Genomic DNA, 18,380 nt, shown 5'->3' on the forward strand with positions numbered 1-18,380 from the left:
TTGGCAGTCCTGTTAGTGGCCGGAGGAGAAGATTTGGTCTTGGCGGAAAAATAACTGCTCTGACTCAGAGCTACAAAGGGACAGGTGATGAAACGATCCCGCCGGAGAACGAGCTGGTTTTCACAAGGCGTGGTGGTGCGGGCACGTGAGCCGGCAGCGTCGGCGGGGCGCGGCTGCTAGACTCCCTCCCTCCGGTCCTGTCCTCGCTGCCTGTGTGCGCTTGTACCGTTTGTGGTTTGCAGCAGGAGTATATTAGAGGAAAATAAAAACACGGTATTCAGACCATGAAAGCAATTTAATTCTATAGATGCGTTTCATGTTTGACTTGAAACTCCCTGAGGCCAAAGGTAAAAGAGAAGCTGAATCAGCTATGTAATCTTCATTTTCAGAAGGAAGAAAATCCATGAGTTTTCAGAGAACGTTCCATGTTCCCTGTGACCAAATGCTAAAGCACCTGTATCCAGGACTTTATAAGCCGAGCACTGAGAGACGTGGGAACCAATCGTCTTGTCCTGAAGTAGAGGCAGAAGGGCTTCCATATGGCTGCTCTTCCCTAAGTCAAGGACTGTCACACAGGACTGGCCCCCCAGGGTCTCCTCCTGTCATGGACTAGGGTTCAAGATGAATCCTGCCAAATCAGATGGCATAGGCAGAGTGAGCTTTCCTGGGGCAAGGGGAAAATCTCATCAGACCAGAGAGGGAGGGAGAGACGTGAAGGCCTGGGTTTCCTGTCTCCCCACATCCCTCACGGCGGCTGTCAGCCAGGCCAGGCCTGCAGGATGAGCCTGTGACCCCAGGCAGGGACCCTTACCCACTGCCTCTTTCCCCTGTTATACCTCAAACTGGGGCAGCCTGGTCACTGGCGCGGCAAGCAGAGTGCTTGGCTACCTGCTGGCTTTGCCATTCCAAGGAGTTCTTGGTGAATGGCAGCTGCTTGGCACACGGGGACCTTGGCTGGAAGCTGTCTGAGCTCCGCGGCTGGGAAGTGGGACCATTGTGGCCTCATCCCCACACCGACCCCCGAGTGCGCGCCCAGAGGCCTTAAAACAGTCCCAGTCATTGCCCCGCAGGATTGTAAGGTCAAGCCAGGTGGAAATAACTGCCAAGAGAGACTGTGTGACATGGTTGAGGTACATAGGCGACTTGAGGGCTACTTTGACCTAGAGAGAATTTGGGGTCCCTAAAGAAATAATAATTGCTTGTCCCTCAAGGGGTATCCTGTAAGCATTCATTTTTCTCAAGTTGTTGACAGTGTGAAACTGTACTCCTTCCAGGGGTCTCTGTTCCCCACTGAGAAGAAATGTCTCTGCTCTGAAAACAGGTTGAATAGTGGCTACAGTTGATTATCCTCAGAGAGGCTGCCTGGCAAACCTAAGAGCCAGGCTGTCTGGGTTCGAATCCTTACTCTTCTCTTTTCCAGCTTTTACGTGGTCTCTCTACCCCTCAGTTTACCTACCCGTAGGATGGGGATAGAACCTACCGACCTCGTAGGGTTGTCTGCAGGAATCTGACGTGTTTTAAGCAGTGTCTGGCACGTTGTGCACACTCACGTGGCAGCAGGTGCCGCTGGGCTGGTTAGACTCGGCGCACTCACGCGGATGGAGACCGCGCACGAGGGCTCCCGGAGTGCCTGCCGACAACACCAAACCGCCCCCAGCACCGGCTTCGTACCTTCTTAGGTGCTTGACTCACTGCCTACAGCCCTGCTGTCAGATGACTGGGGCCTTGGGGATCTTCAAGGCAGGGGAGCTGCAGCCTCAGGGGAGGCCACAGGAGGTCCCTAGGGCATCACCCCCCCCACACACACACACACCCCAGGGCCTGGTGTGGAGCTTTATGGATTGTTGGTGATGGCCGGCACAAATGGCCTGAAATGTGTCCACGATGACTAAAGAAAAGAAGTTATGGGGATAATTTTATTTGATAAAATGTTTGAAATTAGAAAAATCCTTAACAGAGATAGATTTCATTTACAGAATAGTTAATATAAAGACATTCTAAGAGGCACGGCTGGGTAGCCCAGTCTGTTAAGCGTCTGCCTTGACTCAGGTCATGATCTCAGGGTCCTGGGATCGAGCCCCATGTGGGCTTCCTACTGAGCGAAGAGTCTGCTTCTCCTTCTCCCTCTGTGATCTCTCTCGCTCTCCCTGTCTCTCAAATAAATACAAATCTTAAAAAAAAAAAAAAAATTCTAAGATTAATCTGGATCCAGTGAGAACCAACCGCCTGTTGAGAGCACTCCAACTCTTGACATGAAACCTTTCATTCGTGTGAGGAAGCGGCCGGCTCTGGGTTGTGCGGGCCTCCTGTGTGGATGGGAATAATTAGGGTGGGGCGAAGGAAAAGCCCAGGATACAGAGGTGTTTCACACGCTGCTGAATCGTTTCTGCTCTTGGCAGAGGTACTGCTCTGCCATCTTTCCTCTTGAGATTCAGCCCTTACAGCTGGGCCTGTCATCACCTTCTGTCTGTCAGAGCCCAAAGCCAAGGAGAGGTCAGTGGAAGTTCGCAGGTATTCCTGCGGCTGGTAGGTGACTGGTGGTGGGGTAGCTTTGCCTGCACACCCCTGTGAAATAGAGGGGGTGACCCCCAGATGTGTAATGTATTGGAAGGGACCTGGCACAGATCTCAGTGGGATGTAAGGTAATAATTTCGTACATACAGGACATAATTGCCCTTTGAAAGTTGTGTAGACAGTGTTTGCATTTACCTATGTTAGGTTGTAGCCCAAAGAGGGATTTTATTTAAAGTGAAAGCTGGAAGTTTTGACCAAGATAAGAATCTATTGGTTATAACTGCCTGAAGCCTTCATTGTTGCTTTGATTTCAGCCTGTTCATCAGATGAGCTCTAAGAGGGGGATTTGCTGAGCCACCTTGAGGTCAGGTCACACCCACAGGCCAGTGAGCTGGGGGTCAAAGAAGGAGGTGAGGGGCAGGTCAACTTGCCACAGTGTATAGGTTAGGGGTGTGTGCGTGTGTGTTTGTGTCTGTGTCTGTCTGTCTGTCTTCAGGCTGAAGTGGGGGTGGGTTAAGAAATGGCTAAGAAATCACCAGTTTAGGATGAATGCTATTACTGATTCTTCCGCTCTTCCGCTACACTACTGTAGTCTACCAACATGCTATTAAAGTGCTTCTACCAAATCGCCTCTTTCAGGATTGAACAATGTGAGATAACCATTGCTTTTTCTTCCTTTAGACCCTTGCTCTTCCAGACCAGCGAACATGTGGCCAGTAGCCCCGCCCTGGGGGACATTATTCCCTTCAGCATCATTATTCAGTTTTTGTTTACCAGAGCACCCGCTGAGCTGAAATCCCCTTTTCAGGTAATAAAGTAAAGCCAGAATCCTCTGATGAGTCCTCCCTCTTCAGTCTATAAATCCAGAGCCCCACTCACGAAATGGGTTCCTGGCCTTCTCTTGTCTTAGTTAGTCATGAATCCCTCCCTGCCTTGGAAGTGAATGATTCAGGAAAGAAAATCCCTGCCACTCAGCCTCAACTCTCTCAGCAATGTAAAAATTACCTGAGGAAGCCGGAATTCACTCTTTAAGTATAATGGCACAAGTAATTTATGTTCAGAAAGCTTTTTTGATGGAGGCCCCATTTCTTTGGCTGATCCACCTGCAATTGGCTAATCCAAAAAGTTTCTTGGGAGTTGAGAAGGTGCACCAAAGGCTTGCCACCTTCCTTTAGGCAGGTGTTTGGGTAATTTCACCTTGGGAATCCTTGAGATTTCTTGTGCCAGTATGTACTGTCCTTCATGGGAGAATGTGGATGCACCCTGTCTTCTCTAATTTGTGTTCCAACCCTGCAGAGGGCAGAATGGTCCCACGCACGCTTCTCCCAGTGGCTAGATGACCATCCATCCGAAAAGGACCGGCTCCTCCTCATCAGGTAAGGCCGAGTGGCCCTGGGACACCTGCGTGTGCTAGCAGCCGGTGGGCTGGAGGAGGGGGCGCCGTGGAGGAGGAAGGAGCCCGGCGCGGGTGGGCGGGGACACACGGTGGCGCCGCCTTCTGGCGGGCCGCCTCTGCGCAGGCGCGTGCCTGCCGGCGCACCCGACGCGGTCCTTCACTGCCACATCTTCACGTCGCCTTGCGGGCGACCCATGCCTGATGCAGCCCTAGGAGCTGTGCGGCCTGGGTTTGAAAACCACGGCCGGCAACAGACTCCCTGCTGTAGGCCCCATTTTCCGCTTCGTGTACCTGTGTTGCAGTCAGGGAATTGATGGAGCGCACATGTGAGTGAACTTTTAAGAATACCGAAACGTGACAGTTATTACAGAAAACAAGGACAAACCCAGCGGCCATTCAGATGCCACACGCCCTCCGGGAGCACCCCCCCCACCCCAGTCTGCACGCCCCGGGCGGCCCTCTTCCTCAGCCTGCTCCTCAGGAATTGCTCTCCGCCGCATCTCCAGCCACCCTCCAGCCACCAAACCCAAACGTTGCCGGGCTTGCCTTCCTACTGCGCAGCTTTAGCGTTGCCCGCCACTTCTTCTGTGGTCCACGCTGTCTGACTGAAGACATTTTGGTCGATGCTCACTATGCACCAGGCCCTAAGGACTGAGAGCAGACGGACAGGCGGCCCTGCCCTCCCGAGCTTCCGCGGCACATCTGTCCTCTCCTTCCGTTCTCATCTCTCTGGCCGTGTCTGTTTGCTTTTTCTCAGTCTAGTGCGCAGAGCTATCTTCTGCCCACTCCTCAAGTGCCATCATTTCCCACAGTTGGTGCCTGGCTCTTTTTCTCTCACATTCCGTGTATACTTGGGTCCCCAGGTGAGCCCATCTAGACCCCTGACTCTGGTGACCTCTTCTGTCCTCATGGCTCCGAGGCCTGTGACTCGCCTTGATTGCCCAGGGCCTCCGGCCAGCAAACTGGCTGTCATCTGTCACTCAGCGTTCCCCACAGTTCTCAAGCCAAAAATGTTAAAAATAAATCCTCTTCTCAAATCTTCTTTTTCCCAGACTCCCCATCTTGGTTGGGGTGTCACTATCACCTACCGGCCAAGCCACAAAAACCTTTGCAACGTCATGCAACTCCTCATCACCCTCGTTCTCCAAATCTCAGTCGTACTTCTTAAAGAGCTCCTGAAGCCATTCTCAGCCCTCCCAGGGGGTGCTAATGCTGTCGGTGTGGGGAGCGCCACACCGAGCAAGCCTTTGCTTGAGCTCAGTGCAGAGGGATGAGCTGGGTTCCCCAAAGCCAGATGGGGCTGATGTGGCCAGGTGGTGCTCTACCATGCTTGCACGGGAGAATCCTTTGCAGGGCTTGGGAAAAGCCTGGTGTCCAGGCCACCCCCTCTCAACCACCTCCGAATCTCCAGGGCGGGGACCTGACACTGGGATTTCCCACAGCTTCTCGGGCAGTTCTGCAGCATCACCAAGGCTGAGACTCCACCAAGAAGGAAGCTGGGAGGGGCCATTGAGAAACACGAGTCCGTTGGCCTCTGGGAGGGACCCCGAGCCCTCAGGTTTGGTGCCCAGAGCCAGGATGGGCCATTGGCCCTCCGGTGCCTCTGTGGGTAAGGAGTGGATTATCCCGGGCCCCTGCTTTTCTTTGCTGGTCTGTTACTCTTCTCAGCTGTGAGCGTCTGGCCAAGAAATGGGACAGGATGCCAGAGGCGCCTCCCATCAGTTCCTGGGACCAGTTAGAGCTGCCCTCAGGGGCCTTTAGGGATGGATGAGAGGCTTGGCCTGGGGCTAACTCAGATCTGCGATGTCTTGGTGGCTTTTCTTTCCTGAGTCTCAAAGACTCGCTTGGCTACAGCATACTGGGTAATAGAGGGTTCAGGACTCAGTTAATTGAACGGGGCTCATTTGTGTCTTCTTAGCAAGTTGGAATGAGTTCATCCACAACAGTTGTCCTGCTGTGGGCACATCACAAATCTGTTTGCTTTTGCTTCTCTTGAAAATGTCTCCTGAGTGATTTCATCAGTAGTGCTGTTGCTAAGCCTAAATTTAGCAACTGAAAATCATGCTCAGAAATACTGTCATGCTTTTTAAATAAGGCCTATCCATCACACATGTCTGATATCAGAACCTTCAAGCCCCGGGGGAAAACTGAGCCCTCCTTGGGGGATTCCAAAACACTGTGCTCCTGCTACAGCCCAGGCTGTTGGCAAGGAGAGAAGCTTTGTCCTAGAGAATGTTCTTTCTTATCTATTATTTCAAAACTAATTTGGTCCCTGCGTGCTGAAGCACCACTAGATGACCTTCTTTCCCCTGTAGATAAACCCAGGGTGAGTATTGCTCTTTAAATGTCAGTACGTTTGTTCTGACCTTTGGGGGAGACCCTGTCATGTGTTCGTCTGTCCCCTCCCCCCCAGCACAGTATGCTAAGTTGTCATAAATAGGCCAAGTCAGGAGACTCGACTGCTGCTGAGTGAGTGGCAAACAGTGAACTCTCTTCTGCCTGCCTTTCTGTTTCTTTTCGACACCAGATGTTTCTCTGGAGCGTGCATCGATACTAGTCACGATCATGTTAAAATCAGAGGAATCACTGACTCGTGGGGCCAGGTGGTGTGAGTGGGAGCACACGGGGTTCCTCCGCCCGCACCAGGCAGGGGGGTGCGGGGCAGCAGCCTGGGGGTGGGCTTGGGGCTCTGTGGGTGTTGAGTGAGTTTCTAGCAAAGAGGAGGACTGATTCTCGACTTTGCAGGGGGGCGAGGGTGGACCTCGAGCTCTCGATCTGTGCTGTGGAGCGGCAGTCCTCCTCTGCTCCTCCTCAGCCTGTTTGCCTAGAACACCTTCTCACTGTCAGAAATGTTGACGAGCTCTGTTGGCCCACCTGTGCTTTTAATCTGTTCAATGACGGGACTGTTGTTGCTAGCGGGGCCGGCCGTGGGCCCTCTGTCTTCCCGCCATGGCCCAGGGACCGCAGGCGGAGAACCATCCCAACTCCGTGGCCCTTCTGCTGAGTGGCAGGATCCCCATCGATGAGAGGAACATTTGGTCTCTCTTTCTGGTGTCCTTGTGGCACTGGCTACCTGCGGTCTGTGTGCCTGAGGCGGGCCCAAGAGCGAGGACGGAGCCCGGGGGAGTCAGGGGCTTCCTTGTCTATGAAGGCATGCGGTGGATCTTTAAGTCATTTGTAGATTTCATACTAATGCCTGACAGAAATGTATTTTGTGTTCCTTAAAAACCTCTACTTGGCTGCTTTAGATCACACTGAGCTGTGTTGCCGTGTTACCACCAGCCATTCCTCTACTAATTGTGCAATTCCTGTACTTTTTTCAGTAAGGGTAACTAACAATCTGCTTATTTTGATGACAAGACTTGAGACTAATTCTTACATAATGCTTGGCCTCACTTCCGAGAAAGCTGATGTTTTGCCGAAGCAAATGAAGTTATTTAATAATTGCTTGAAAATCTTGCTCTGATTTTATGTGGGAGGGTAGCCTTAATTTGTTTTTCTCCCTCTAATTCTGATGGTGTTTTTCCTGAATACCAAAAAACTAACCAAACTCATTTCTGAACTTTCTTCTACATATTGTGTAGTTTACATAATGTCTTGTCCTTTTGAATGCGAATGAAACAAAGTTGATTTTTGTTCATTTCTTAGATAAAGTGGATCTAATTCATTCACTACAGAGCAACTGCCATCTCTGTGAATTTCAGTGCGTGATGTCAGACCACTATGTAGACACACCACTGTCTCAACGACAGTCGGAGCCCTTAGGGATTTCTCTTCTGAGTATGAGTCTGCAGGGGCTACATTTTGGGAGTGGGGCGATGCCCAGGATGCCATAGCAACTTGAAAAGTATTATTAAAAGCAGCGAGATTTTTCATAAATCGCTTCATGAAGGTTCAGCTCTGACATGAACTAAAGTGTCTCATAAAACATTTTCTAAGACCATTAAGTTCTATTTTTCATGTTGGTGCTGCTTTTGTGGATCCTGCAGTCCCGTTTCTCCTTTAAAATTTGCTTCCTTCTGCACTCTTGTCCTTACTTTTCATTATAGTTTATCTTCCTATATTTCTAATTCCTTTTTTAAAATTCACTGATCATGCATTTGTCAAGCGCTATGTCCTGAGGCTGCAGAAAGGAACGAAACAGCCCCAACCCTCCCAATGAAGTTACCTCCCTGAGAGGGAAGCTCACCAGGGGCCAGATACTCGCAGTTTAATAGATTCTTACGTGTGGTGTGAGAACACGGGATGGGAACCTAAACAGCGCGCTGGCTTACACGGACAGTCTGAGGCCGCCTGGAAGCCTGTGGGGGGAACAGTGTTTGAGTGCCTTGTGGGTCCAGAGATGTCCCTAGAAGAGCCCCAGGTGCTTCCCAGTACAGTCTTTTAATTCTCCTAACTGTGCATGTAGGTGTCCTTCCCACGTGGCCGAGGAGCGAACAGGCACAGCTCGGTGGCGGGGCAGAGCCTGCGTCCCACGCAGTGCCCCGACAGTCGCCCTGCCTTGAGCAGAGCCCGGAGCCAGCCGTCGGGAATCCCACAGTGTGGGGTCCCACCAAGCCACAGCTCGGGTCGCGGAAGGCTTAGACCTTTTCCACCATTTCTTGGGACTCCAAGGTGGTTTCTTTTGTGCTGCCTGGAATTCGGAGAGGCTCTGTCAAAAAGAAGGCATCAGAGCCGGCCCCTAGTAAAGTGCTCTGTGGGGAAGACGGCTCGGAAGAGCCCCCCGCAAAATAAGAGAACGGAGAGAGACCTAGGAGGATGGGCTTCGGGAAGGAGGGGAGAGGCTGTGTGGTGGGAGAGAAACGGGCCCTTTCGCAGCCCTACCTTGTTGGGCAGAGACAGCCTCATTTCCGAGCGAGGCTCGCCGTGGGCCTCGGGGTCAGGCTCGGGGTCACAAGTGGGGGGAAGCTGCCCTGCACGTGTGTGGGTAACACGAACAATGGCAGCTCATGATCTGAAGGGCTTTTGGGCCTCAGCAAACTCTCCGGAAGCCGGCAACAGCACGGGCAGGGTTGCGGGAGGTCACGATGAAGCTGGTGCTCCGTGGGTTGTGAGTGTAGTCCCGGCCTCGTGGGATAGATAGCGAGTGGCCGGCGCGGGCAGCAGAGCCGGGGCCCCACGTCCGAGGCGGGGGCGGCGATGGGCGCCCCGCACGGCAGGAGTCGGACGGAAGCCAACGGGAGAGGGCGGACTGGGGCTGGAAATCTGTGAGGAAGAGTAAAAGAGGGATTCACAGAGAGACTTTGGGGAGGGGCGGGGGCCCTTAGTTGAAATAGGGGATGGTGGGCAGAACACTACCCTGAAGGGCTTTTCCCCCTAAGTTTCGTTTCTTTTTTGATAGACTTTTTTAAATTTTTTAAATTTTATTTTTTTTAAAGACTTTGAGAGAGAGCCTGAGTTGGGGGAGGGGCAGAGAGAGAGGGAGAGAAGCAGACTCTCCACTGTGCACGGAGCCTGATGCAAGCAGGACTCAATCCCACAACCAGATCATGAGCTGAGCCGGTATCAAGAGTCAGGCGCTTAACCGGTTGACTGAGCCCCCCAGGCGCCCGGGTGGACTTTATATTTTAGAGCAGGTTTGGGCTCACAGCAGATTTGAGAAGGTCCAGAGAGTTCCCATCCACCTGCAGCCGTCCCCCACGGGCAGTCCGTGGGTACAGTTGATGAGCCCACGTTGCACATCATCGTGCCCCAGAGCCCCTGGTCTCCGCGAGGGGTCTCTCTCAGTGTCGTTCGTTCTCGGGGTTTTGGAGTGCCCTGTTTCTGACAGGCGAGTCTGAGGGGCACGTGGGAGAAGTCAGATAATGCTGCCCGGGACACAGTGGAAATAAATCAGGAGGGAGGTCAGGGCGGACATGAGGGACCGGGCCTCAGTAATGCATTCCAGCGGGGCTGTGAAGTGGCTGGCAGGGGGGCGGGCGCCCCAGAGCCAGCGATAATCGGCACATCTGACCGGGGGGTCAGTATGCGCAGCGTTTGGGAGCAAAAAAAAAGTGAAGAATTACATACTAGACTTGAGACTGAGTATGTGAGCTGAGTAATGGTATTCTTGCGTCTTCCTAGAAGTGCTCTCATCTAATCTCAGTGTGAAACTTAAAAAAACCAGTAGGACTATGATGAAAATTTTGTTATACTTGGGGCATCAATAGACCAATAATGAAAATCTTTCAAGCATTCTTTTTTAGCTCCAATTAAACACGATATAACACTTAGAAAACTTTTTCCATAAAGATCCGGATAGTGAGTATTTTAGGCTCTGCAGGCCGTATGGCCTCTGCAGGGGGGCTGGGGCTGTGTGTGCCCCTGTCGCCGGGAATTGGCCACACACAGCTGATGAGCGAGCACAGCGCTCCGTTTGGCCTGCGGGGCTCGTTTGCAGGCTCCCAGATTGAATTCAGAACATCACAGTCACCAGTTTTCACCGGCTGGTGGCACATCCTCGTGGCTAAATTCAGACCACCTCCTTAATCACAGGCCTTGCTAAAACCCAGAGCCCAGCAGCAGTGCCGTCTCCCTGTAGGTTCACGCTCTCCTCAAACCCAGGGGTGTTGAGCGCCGCCCAGGGGGACAGTGTGCGCGCCGGCCCCATGCCACGGCGCCCCCCGGGCGGGCCTTCCTGCGGTGCCGGGCTCCCCCTTGTGAGCTCTTTGAGAAAGCACAAGCTGCCTGCGCCTAGTCAGAAGCCTTGAATGCGGAGGGGAAGGCAAACACCGCACCATTAGACCGCCAAGTACAGTGCAGGCTGAAGTGTTTATGGGTTTCCACAGTAACCATGGTAACGCCACCACTGGCTGTTTGAAGGCTGTCACTTTGTCACTCAGCTTGTGGAACTGGCCACAGCAACGCCAGAAACGGGCTGCCTTTACATATTGGTACCCTCTAAGTGGTTTTATTTCATTAATTTTTTGACATTGTTTTCATTTTTGTTTTCAGGGGAGCTCTGGAAGCTTATGTTCAATCAGTGAGAAGTAGAGAAGGCAAAGAATTTGCACCAGTTTATCCCATAATGGTTCAACTGCTTCAGAAAGCCATGTCTACTCTTCAGTAACAGTGTGAAGTAGTTCTCAATCTCCCTTTTGCGCGAACCCAGCTCAAGGTTGGCAGTTAACCTAAGAAACACATACTCTAAAAACCAGCTACCATCCACTATTTTGAGAACATAATCAACCTCTCTGTACTTCCTGTTGATCTGCTTACCTCTTGAGCCCCTTCTCCCTTAAGTAAAATGTCAAAATAGATTCATCACTACCTTCAAACTCCGTGGACCTGATTTTTCCAGAAAGATACCCAACTCTTTTCTTTCAGGACATTTTTTTCTTTTAGGAGACTAGCTAAAATTTCTTTCCCATGAGAGTCCCCCTCTGTGTACACACACACCCTAAGTTTCCATTGCTTTTTAAGGGCTCTGACCAAGTTATAAATACCCTGCTGCTCCCAATTAACCTTTGCCCTCACTAGGTAAGTGTGTAGCCCAGTGGTTTCCAAATTTGACTGCACATTAGGGTCACTGGTGGAAAGCTTTTGAAAATCCTGATGCCCAACGTGCACCCCGTGTTGACACATCTGGGGGTAGGGCCAGGCATCCATTTTTGAAAATATCCCCGGGTGTTTCCAGTATGCAGAGAAGTCTGGGAACCACCGGTATCTCCCAAAGCTAAGACATAGGGTCATATGTTGTTTAAGTATGTCTTACTGTATCTGTAATAAAGATAGAGCAAGGCTGTCTTTATCCTCTGTGTCATTCTATTAAAAGCAGACTTTGGGGGCTGGTCAACTTTGTAGTGGAGATGTCAAGTTAAAAATTTTTAGTCTACAAAAGTCGTTCACATAGATAATCTAGATCCTTGTTTTTCCATTGCCCGTGACCTGTCACTAACATTTTGTTTCTAATTTATGTTTAAAAACCCCATCAGCAACTTCTTAATGTATTTTCCATGCCCACACCTATTGTTTGGACTCAGACATAAAGTTCAGTCAAGTTCAATCCGCAGAAGTCAGAGATAAACAATTTTTTTTCATTTTATTTGAAATAATATACAAGAATATAGTGTGCAAAATTTAGGGGCAACATCATGAAGAAGTGTAATGAACTGAAATCAATTTTACAGCTGTGATTCCTAACCAGAAACACCACTTGGTAAGTAACAGAAAAGCCATGATTGTAGCTCAGAGCAGAAGCAGCTGTCTGCCAACGTGTGTGCTCTCACCTCAGACAGCTGGAGGAGAAGTAAAGTGCACGTGTTGCACTGCAGGAAGTGCAAAGTCTGCCCCCACCATACACATAGGATGACAAACAAGATATTTAAGATATGTGGCTGAGGAGATACAGAACACAAAGTTAAAAAAATACAATGGTGTCAACTGTTAATAGCACCATGACAGTGACTATATCCCAATGCTATTAACTAACTTGACCTGGGCCTGGGCGAGGCCTCCGCCGCAAGTCCTGCATGGGTGCTGCCGCCCGGTGCCAGTCTCGGCGTCCCCAGGGGACCCCGTGGCAGGCGGCGTGCACGCACTGGGACGCCGACACCGGGCACATGTTCAGGAGCTCCCGGGTTTGGCACAGATGCTGGGCCATGCGGTAGTCGCTCAAGGAAAGGCCAGCTCCCGGCTCGGTTTCATTCCACTATGTGTACAATACAGATTAATAAGCAGTAAGGAGCCAATGTATAAACAGCAGTTACATATTTTTAAATTCCCCTTTTGTACAATTTAAAATAAAACATGTATACACTCTCCTCTCTTTCTACTGTACTTTAGCACCACAGGATATCAATTTTCAAGCCTATATTACCTGATAGACATATATGAAGTTTGGAAGAAAAATAAGGCAATTTGGTTTACAATGTTGATAGTTTTAGCTTACTTAATGCTCTAATGGAAAAAGCAAATCCTCACTCATATTATTAAATCATTTCAAGACTCAATGCTATCAGTATCTTATGGTCACACGAATTCAGGACAAATGGTGACACCTCGATCTTCTTAAGTCCCTCCGTCAACGGTCAGTGTTTATGCAACTACAGACTTAAGAACATATGCATCCTGGCTTAATGTTGCTGTGAGCCCTGTGGAGAGAAAATTAAAACAGCTAATGTTTACAAGTCAATACACAGTAATTCTACAAATGAAAGCTAAGATGAAGAACAGAATGTTTATAAACTTACTATTTAAAAAAGATCACTTTCTCAAATGGGGCGATTTTTAAAAGTGTGCTAACACCCAACAGCTCAAGCATCCAGAAAATGTATGAGAACGGTGACAAGAGATGGGTTAGGAAGAGCAGCAAAGAAAGGGGATCTAGGCCAAGTCCTACCACACTCAAATCAAAACCAGTTGAGCCACCCTCTTCTACTGGAGTCTGACTACCGTCTACTTCTTTACAAGAAATTCCTGATAAATGTAAGTGATTGTGAACTGCATGTTACTCTAAAAAGACATATGCATAAATCTACAGAATAAATGTAAGGCATCCTTAGCCACCCTCCTGCTGCAAAGGACTGATGTCTTCCCTTCATTTTTAAACGGTACTTCAAATTGAGCTCTCTGTTCTACCATGTGAAGTTTTCTTCAGAATTAATCAAAAAACTTGACTTAAAAGTTGCTAACCTAGTAATGGAAACATTCTAAGAATCCATTCCATCCAAGGTTGTGTTTTTTATGCTGTGAATTCATTTACAAGAGTCTTCCTGGGCCTATTACTTCTTCTTCCTGAGGTTTTTAATCTAGAAATTCTGTGCGAATGTCAGAAGGCCCCATGAAGGTTAATGTGCCCCATCCTCCTTAGCCCCTGCCCATTTATGAAAAGAGGCTGCTGGGACACGTCACCCCAAGATCAGAAAGATTTTGTACCGTCCTACTGCGTTGGTTACACCCATCTTTCAACCCAACTAAAAATACTACCGTTCCCCAAAATTATTTTTCCACCTCAACATTTCTGGATAAACATTCTTCTTAAGCATGCCAGACACTCCTATTTTCCGTGCTAAAAAAGTAAATGGCACTTCATAATTTAAATAAATAAATAAGGCAGCCTGTCTCATAGGGTGGTGTAAAAACATTATTAGGTTGTTAAGTATAAAAAGGCTGAAAGTATAAAAAGGTTGAAAAAGAGCCTCTATACCACCTTTTCAAGGTTATATAAGCATTGTTCCACACGCCAGTTCAGTTATGGGGAGAAGTCAAGATCTTTTTGAGCAACTAGTTGTTGAAACCTACTGAATTGGTTCTTTTCCTTTTCCAACAGTCAGGATTTAGGCGTTTTTGTTCTTCAGCCAAAGCCTTTGCTTCTAACGTATACATCCTTCTCTCTTCATTCTTCATTTTCTTCCACCTGTCGCCGAGGATCACACTTATGGCTCTGTAAAATAAACATGCACACAACGCTGAAGGCCAGGATTTCTCGTAAGATGCATGTCCAGTGCTGCTACCTCAGGAAGAAACAAAGTTAAAAGAAAAAAAGACAATCTTGTCCAACAGAGAGAAGGGAAAAGGTCAAGGCTATTGTAGTCATTTCCAGTAAAATCTCAAGTCCCATGGGCCCATTCATCATCATGGCAGTTAAAGCCTCCTGGAATGGTGCCAATATTTCCAGTTGTCAGAGGACATCTAAAATGGCTAAAAATTCAGTGTCCTACAGAGCTTAAAGAAAAAAGTGAAGTATTTCAGAGACGTGGTTTAAATTACCATTGGCTCTATCCTGGTACATCGGTTTCTCAAAGATGCTTAAGATAGCACAAGGCAGTGTTCGGTATCAGCAGCATAATGTATTAAAAGCTATTCTTGCTTTCTGTTTGTGCTCATAACCCATCAGTTATGATCAAAGTTTCATTCATTCATGTAACCATAGTGAAAATGTGGTGGCATGAACTATGCACACCGTACCGTTTCCCTCCTAAGACAAGGCCAGATAAATCCTAGATCACGTGATCTCTGTACTTGAAGAAATTGGATAAACTCAAAGGGAAAGAAGTCCGACTGAATAAAACACATCATGATAGAAATCTGAAGCTGTTTCCTATTTATATTTGTTAATCTCCCAAAACCAGTGTAAGTCTCATCCAGAACATGCAAACAGAAACCATTTTCCTTCTGTGGAGAGCTTTTAACCATTAACTCCATGACACAAGGGTCACATACGCTGCACAAAGGAGATACGGGTGAGCTCAGTGCCTGACGTGGAAGCTAGCGCTGGGCTAGAACAGGAAGCACAGCTCTACCAGGAATTCAGTATGTAGTAAATACAGACAAGTGTGTATATATATATTTTTTCCAATAAGTTGATGCAATTAAACATTGTATTGCATCTTCATTAAAATAAAACCCAGTTTTTATAGTCTCTGGGTTAAAGGTACCACGGTTGACACATTTACCAGTTAAATCGGTAAGAAACATTTAGGTTATCAATTCCCAAATCAGAGGTGCATTTGGTTTGAGAAGTTTCTCTTTTTAAAATGTAAATACTTAAAAATTTAGCTCATGAGAAGAGACTGGTAGCTGCCAGAGGCTAGGGGTGGGGGGTGGATGAAATGGGTGAAGGGGGTCAAAAGGAACAAACTTCCAGTTGTACAATAAGTCAGTCATGGGCCTGTAAGGTGCTACACAGTGACCACAGTTAGTCCCGCTGGGCTGTGCATTTGAAAGTTGTGAAGAGTAGCTCTTAAAAGTTCCCGTTAAAAGAAAAATTTGTAACTGTGTGGTGACAGATGAGAACCAGACTTCCTGTGGCGATGGTTTCATGGTGCCTACAGCTTTCAAAGCATTATGCTGACCTGAAACTATGTCCACTCCCACTCCCTCTATACAGCAATTAAGCTCATGAGACATTCAAACTCAAGTTCAAAACTCAGTTACTTTATGTGGATAATCATTTGACTTTTCTCATGATACCAAGGAAGAGAGTATTGATTGTCAGGGAACTGGAAAAACTGGAAGAAGTAATTTTAATACATGGAAAATACGGCTGGTTTGAGAGGAAGTGAGTAGAGGATGCTAACAGATGAGCTAAGAGTGTAAGTAAACCGAGTAGAAAGGCCTAGAGTCAGTTTTATCCCTGGGTTCTAACTGAGGACACCTCTATGTTTAGTCTTTGGCAGTTTATAGTGATTTCCACATTTGTCAAAAGACTACAAATGGCCACTGCCTGCACATTCCATAGTATGACACAGTTGTGAGGACATCCTTGGGATCTGAAGAAACTTTTCTACAGAACAGTCAGTTATTAGAATTGTGACTTCCAACAGGCAAACAACATTTAATACTATTTTAGAAGGCAGATCCTTAGGTAACCTAAAGTCTCTCCAGGTGTTATAAAAATATTTACCCATGACCCTAAAAATTCCACTTAAACTTTTTATAGTCAACCTAAGAAAACGAATTCAATAATAAAAGCTATTGGGGGGTGCCTGGGTGGTTCAGTAGGTTAAGCGTCTGCCTTCAGTTCAAGTCATGATCCTGGGGTCCTGGGATTGATCCCCACATCAGGCTCCTCCTCAACAGGGAGCCTGCTTCTCCTTCTCCCTCTGCCCCTCTTCTCATGCTCTCTCACTCTCTCAAATAAGTCAACAGAATCTTTAAATAGTAATAATAATGCTGATAAAAGCTATTGGAGGGTAAGTTTACTTAACTATCCCAGTTCCTGTGAAACTGCACTGGAGTGTTAATTATTAGAATCATAAATACTCTTTTTACCTGTTATCTTTCCCTGGGTACATCTGAGTATATTCAACTCTATATTTTTTGGCAAAAAGCATGAAGGCATTCATTGGTCTTTTGCACTTGTTAGGAGAAGTGGCGCTCACAGTCCCTGAGCTGTGGGTTTTGACAGCTTTAGCATACAAGGAATTGGAAGAGAGCTGTGATGATCCTGGTGAGCCACAGTTTTTACTGAGTCCAGATCTTGCAAAGTCTTGACCTCCAGGCCCTCCACAAGACAAAGATGCACGACGCTGACGAGCCATACTACTTAACACATAGACTGCAGAAGAATCCATAGGTGTGAAGTCATAGCTAAAAAAAAATTTATTAACATGGTTTTAATTCAGTTTGATTTGTAAAAACAGGATTTAAAAAAACAAAAACAAAAACCTTAACACCTGATCGGAAACTTCAATGTATATAATGTTAACCAACCCTACTTTAATAACTTCACCATCAATAGTTGCTTATAAGCTGACAGCTTGTATATGCACTAAAATTATTTTTTTAAAAATCTGCAGAGAATACAAAAGTTAAGAAAACTTCAAGCCCCCCACAAGAATGTTATAATCCACGCACTTTATTCATAGCAAGTACCTCCTCCAGATCCCATGCAACCCACTTAATTACTACTCTAGATTCACTTTTTGACAAATTTGATAATCTGATTTCTTGGCCGAAAGAAGCCTAAAAACAGCTAGAAAGTTAAAATGGAGCAGCAGGGCATATACCAGGCCTAAGTGCTACACAAGACCAAGTGTTGGGGAAGGACAGTCAAAAGTGGTTGAATACAGCTAAAGGAACTTAAAATTTTTTGTCTGTTTAGGTCAAAACAGTCATGTATACATCCATCGCCCCTAAAGGGCATCCATCTAATAGAACACAGCTTCATAACTTAAAAGTAAGAACTCACACTGATCAGGCAAGGCCGTATTTTGTTAAGTATATTCAGTTTACACGAGCATGGAAACAAGTTACCCATATTCTCATTTTCCCAACAAGCTTGCTTAGTGAGTATCATTATCCTCTCTTTATATAAAGAAACAGGCCAAAAAAAGGAACAAGTACTATTCACCCAAGGCCCCACAGCTACTAGATCCAGGCCCAGATCCGTCCACCCCTAAACCCCTAGGTTTCCTCACTAAAACCACGGTGCTCCGTCTTGCCACTGGCTGACATCAAAGTGAACAAACAATAATCAGACTCATTGAAAATATTACCTCAAAAGTAGAGCTAATGTAGATGACAGCCTAAAGATTACACCTGTCAAAAGATTCCTTTGGTTCCAAATGTGTTAACACCTACTGCTTATACCTTTTATCTTAACAGAAAACCTTGTATTCTAAATCTGGCCCCTACTCTCTCCCTGAAACAGAAGTTCTGGCAATCTATCACAACAGGTTGATATTAGCTACAGGAATCAGATACAGTTAAGTATCTACCTAAAGGTATTACGAATTATTCCAGAGACGGGGATGGAGAGAGCGAAGTGCATGAGGCCTGGGCCATTCACTGCACACAATAAAAAAGACTTCTACCAATTATCAACCACACCACGTGTGGTTTTTAGAGAGATTACATGAACTCAATGTTCTGACTCCAAAACCATCTAATCAATGCTTAGCAGTCAGGATCACGTCAAAGAAACAATTTTTGGCTGTCCTCAAGCGCCTCCCATGTATAATTTAGAAAAACGGCAAAATTAAGCATTATAAATGAACCTGACATACAATTATTAATCTCCCCCGAAGGAAGTATTTGATTACAATCT

At 47.3% G+C, this 18,380-nt stretch overlaps 2 protein-coding genes across 2 annotated transcripts in view; one reads left to right on the plus strand and one right to left on the minus strand.

Moving 5' to 3' along the window:
- The window catches only part of COG5 (component of oligomeric golgi complex 5), a 334,035-nt gene extending 322,396 nt beyond the window's left edge, over positions 1 to 11,639 (plus strand). The window contains exons 20-22 of the mRNA XM_025872663.2: positions 3,196 to 3,322; positions 3,811 to 3,890; positions 10,844 to 11,639. Coding sequence (XP_025728448.2) covers positions 3,196 to 3,322; positions 3,811 to 3,890; positions 10,844 to 10,958 — 322 coding nt within the window. The 3' untranslated portion in view covers positions 10,959 to 11,639. The remainder of the gene's footprint in view (positions 1 to 3,195; positions 3,323 to 3,810; positions 3,891 to 10,843) is intronic.
- A 265-nt stretch (positions 11,640 to 11,904) lies between these two features.
- The window catches only part of HBP1 (HMG-box transcription factor 1), a 30,111-nt gene continuing 23,635 nt past the window's right edge, over positions 11,905 to 18,380 (minus strand). Inside the window, exons 9-11 of the mRNA XM_025872684.2 lie at positions 16,604 to 16,921; positions 14,132 to 14,273; positions 11,905 to 12,981 (exon numbers count right to left, since the gene is read on the minus strand). Coding sequence (XP_025728469.1) covers positions 12,964 to 12,981; positions 14,132 to 14,273; positions 16,604 to 16,921 — 478 coding nt within the window. The 3' untranslated portion in view covers positions 11,905 to 12,963. The remainder of the gene's footprint in view (positions 12,982 to 14,131; positions 14,274 to 16,603; positions 16,922 to 18,380) is intronic.

The sequence above is a fragment of the Callorhinus ursinus genome, unplaced genomic scaffold, assembly GCF_003265705.2.
Source record: "Callorhinus ursinus isolate GAN/ISIS: 27379988/994484 unplaced genomic scaffold, GSC_fseal_2.0 scaffold12, whole genome shotgun sequence".
Taxonomy (NCBI): Eukaryota; Metazoa; Chordata; class Mammalia; order Carnivora; family Otariidae; genus Callorhinus; species Callorhinus ursinus.